We start from the raw sequence: 3,809 nt of genomic DNA on the forward strand, positions 1-3,809 counted from the left end.
TGTGCATTCTCATTTAACCATTTTTCTTTCATATTTGCACACATAAATGATCAAAAAACATTTTCTGTTGTTTAGCTTTCTAGAATTTTCACTATTTTCTGCATTTTTGTGGAGCAGTATCTCTAAAAAAATCTCTAGCTTTCCATTAATGCTAATAATATACAAATAATTTACATGGGAATTAGTTCAGATGATTGATATTCTTAATAATAAGTAATGCTATCTTGGGGGAAAACCCTTGAATGAATTGATATAATCAGGAATTGTACTATTATGCATCATGGACAACTATCAAACTATGTGAAAACATTCAACTCCACAGGACTTTCAATATAAATAGCAATATTTTCAACTAAAGGTTGACAAATTACCATTATATAAACACTCTTTCAGAGAGCTTGATAGGAAAAATGACTAACACTAAAGATAAAGATGTTCTTGATTTGAGAATACATACTCTGTATAAACCTATATTGAAACAAAAATTCTCATACTACTCAAAAAAAGCTAAGAATAGAATTCAAATGCACATTTTACTTTTGATAGATGTTATTGCTGTGGTTAGGTGCCATCAATTTGGTTCTGACTCATAGCGACTCTACGTACAACAGAATGGAACACTGCCCAGTCCTTGTAATTGTTGTGATGCTTAACACCATTGTTGCAGCCACTGTGTCAATTTATCTCATCAAGGGTCTTCATTTTTTTCACTGACCCTCTGCTTTACCAAGCAAGATGTCCTTCTCCAGGGACTGATCCCTCCTGACAACATGTCCAAAGTATGTGAGATGTAGTCTCAGCATCCTTGCTTCTCAGGAGCATTCTGTTTGTACTTCTTCCAAGAGGTTGATAGATAGTGTGGCTTAAGTAATTAATATATGAGAACTTGAAATGTGTGTAGTTTGTATGGCTATGCTTAGGGATTCCATAAACTTGCCAACAGTGCTGAATGAAGGGTATATACTACATTTATTCCTAGGATTTTTTGGATATGTTGAAAATTGTAGCTAATTGCACTCTGACAACAATATACAACCGTAAGAGTAGTCATGTACTTCACTCCTAAAAGACCCTAATGGTTTAGATTTTGAAATACATATTAGTAGAATCCTTCCTTCATGAACTTATTTAGCCTTTTATGTATTATTTGACTTAAAAATCATCATGGTTTAGTGATTTAATATATGATACACAAAGTGGACATTTTCCATTTCTCAGTATCCTTGACTTTGAAGAAAGTTTAACTAATAAAAATCAGTTTGTCAAGGGGATGATATTTGTTTCAGAATGTTATGAGGTTTTCTGTTCTTCATAATTCTTTTCATAACATTTATTACTTCCTTATTTCTTAGACTATAGGTTTAATAAAGGAATTACTAGAGTGTAACAAATAGCAACTGGTATATCTTTACCCCCCTCTTTAATGGAGCTTGGCAGAATGTACATGAAGAGAAGAGAACCATAGAATATTGAGACAGAGAGAAAGTGAGATGCACAAGTAGATAAAGCTTTGCCTCTTCCCTCTTTGGACTTCATTTTAAAAATTGTGAAAAAGATGCAAAGATAAGAGATTAGTACTATGATAATACTGAAGATTTGAACTGACCCTGCAACGATGAATACCATCAGTGCATTGATATATGGGTCAACACAGGAAAGTCTGTATAATGGAAGAACATCACAAAAAAAGTGATTGATTTGATGAGATCCACAAAAGGTTAACCTTAACAGAAATACTACATGAATAATGGAATGCAGGTTCCCAGCTATGTAGGCCCCTATGATCATCTGAATGCAGAGTTTCTTTGACATCATGGTGTGGTACTGCAGTGGATGACATATTGCCACATAGCGATCACAGGCCATTGCTGCCAGGAGAAAGCAGTCTGCAGTTTCAGCAAAGCAGAGAAAATAAAGTTGTGCCATGCATTCATAGAGGGAAATCATTCTGTCCTCAGAAAAGAAGTTCTCCAACATCTTGGGGTTGATGGCACAGGAACAGCAGGACTCTATGAGAGCCAGATTGCCCAGAAAGATGTACATGGGTGTGTGGAGACGGCGCTTCATGAAAATCAATCCCACCAACGCAAGATTCCCCACCATGGTGATCAGATAGATAGCAAAGAACACCACAAACAGAAGAGTCTTTAGATCTGGGTGATCCATAAATCCTATGAGCATAAATTCAGTTGTCAAGGAGTGATTGTCCTTGTTCATCTCTACTTTCCTGTTGAGAAAGAAAATATGGAGAGAGAGGATTCTAATTTAGAGTGTGTCTAATTTTCTCTTCTAATTTCTATTGAAGAACAGGGAGTAGGGCTACTTCCTAAGTTTTCCTTGACATTTCTAAAATACAGGCATACATACTTCTAGTGAATATTATTGTTGTTGTTAGGTGCTGTCTTGCTGGTTCCCACTCATAGAGACCCAATGTACAACAGAATGAAACACTACCTTGTCCTGAGGAATCCCTATAATCATTGCTATCCTTGAGTCCCTTGTTGTAGCAACTGTGTCAATCCATCTCATTGAGGATCTTCCTCTTCTTTGCTGAACTTCTACCTTACCAAGCATGATGTTCTCCAGGGCCTGGTCCCTCCTGATAACATGTCCACAGTACATGAGACGAAGTCTTGCCATCCTCACTTCCAAGGAACATTCTGGTTGTACTTCTTGTTATCTTTTATGGCAATTCATGGTATATTTAACATTCTTCACCAACACCATAATTCAAAGGCATCAGTTCCCCTAAAGCATCATCTTATATGACCTCAAGCCCCGAAGTTCAAAATTCACAAGAATATTTTGATAATTCCAAGGAAATGCTTGTAGTGAAAAGATTTATGTTTATGGATTTACACAAAGGTAGTGGACAAATACAGAGTACCCTAGATTTAGCGTCCTCAAATATTTCAATGTCAGTTTTTGTATTGTCAATCCCTAAATTGTGCTTAAAATCCGTTTTCCTGTATTTTTTTTTTCACTGAGCAAACATTTTTTAAATATTCTATTCCAGTGGAGTGAATACTTAAAATACCATAGTTTAGATGTGTGAAATTTATAGTTTAGAAAGTGTACCAACGTCTTCAAATATTAGGGTGTGGACTATTTAGAGAAAATTACCTTGGAAAGCTAGAGAAACAAAAATGTATTAATTTCCTTAATAAATGAACTGTTGTATACCATCTACATATTTCTGTTAATCCATTTTGCAGTGATAGTGAAAATTTTCTCAGACTAGTTGTAAATAAATGTTAATATTTTCCTTCTTTATCTGAATACTCTCCATTTCTAGCCCTAAGGTTCTCCTGTTATTCTAATATGCTGAGATTTGGTGATAATACTCTAATAGTTATGACCATATTATGAGATTTGATAAACATCCAGTGTGTATCCTCTCCAGTTTGTCCTGTAGAGACCCCTATCACTTATCAGATAGAAGCCCTCTATTGTTTAATTACTTATTTAAGGTCACATTCTCCTGATCACTTCCAGATCTACTAATCTGTGTTGGAGTTCGGTGGTCATCACTTCATGAAATTGCCAGATGCGACACAACACTGTGCTGCCAGGAAGACTTCAATATTTGTTATCTCTAAGATAAATTCAAATTCTTTAGGATGGTGTTTAAGGTTCTCTGTAACCTGATCCACCTTCATCCTTATTTCCCGCATTCAACAATAGCTCTTCTGGCTTTCTCGCTGTGTCCACCCATTGTTCAATTCCCTCATCCCCGCCTCCAGTGCCACACTCATTCATTTCCATGAAACACTGACTCCACCCATGCTGTTATTTCTTACAAATCATTA

The 3,809-nt window shown here is 35.8% G+C and overlaps 1 protein-coding gene across 1 annotated transcript; it reads right to left on the reverse strand.

Annotated features, from left to right (window-relative positions):
• Window positions 1-1,353: 1,353 nt before the first annotated feature.
• On the reverse strand, window positions 1,354-2,217 carry LOC100674469 (olfactory receptor 5K3-like). The gene has a single exon (XM_023559083.2). The coding sequence runs from the start codon at window positions 2,215-2,217 to the stop codon at window positions 1,354-1,356; it is 864 nt and encodes a 287-aa protein (XP_023414851.2).
• Between the last annotated feature and the right edge of the window lie 1,592 nt (window positions 2,218-3,809).

The sequence above is a fragment of the Loxodonta africana genome, chromosome 20, assembly GCF_030014295.1.
Source record: "Loxodonta africana isolate mLoxAfr1 chromosome 20, mLoxAfr1.hap2, whole genome shotgun sequence".
Taxonomy (NCBI): Eukaryota; Metazoa; Chordata; class Mammalia; order Proboscidea; family Elephantidae; genus Loxodonta; species Loxodonta africana.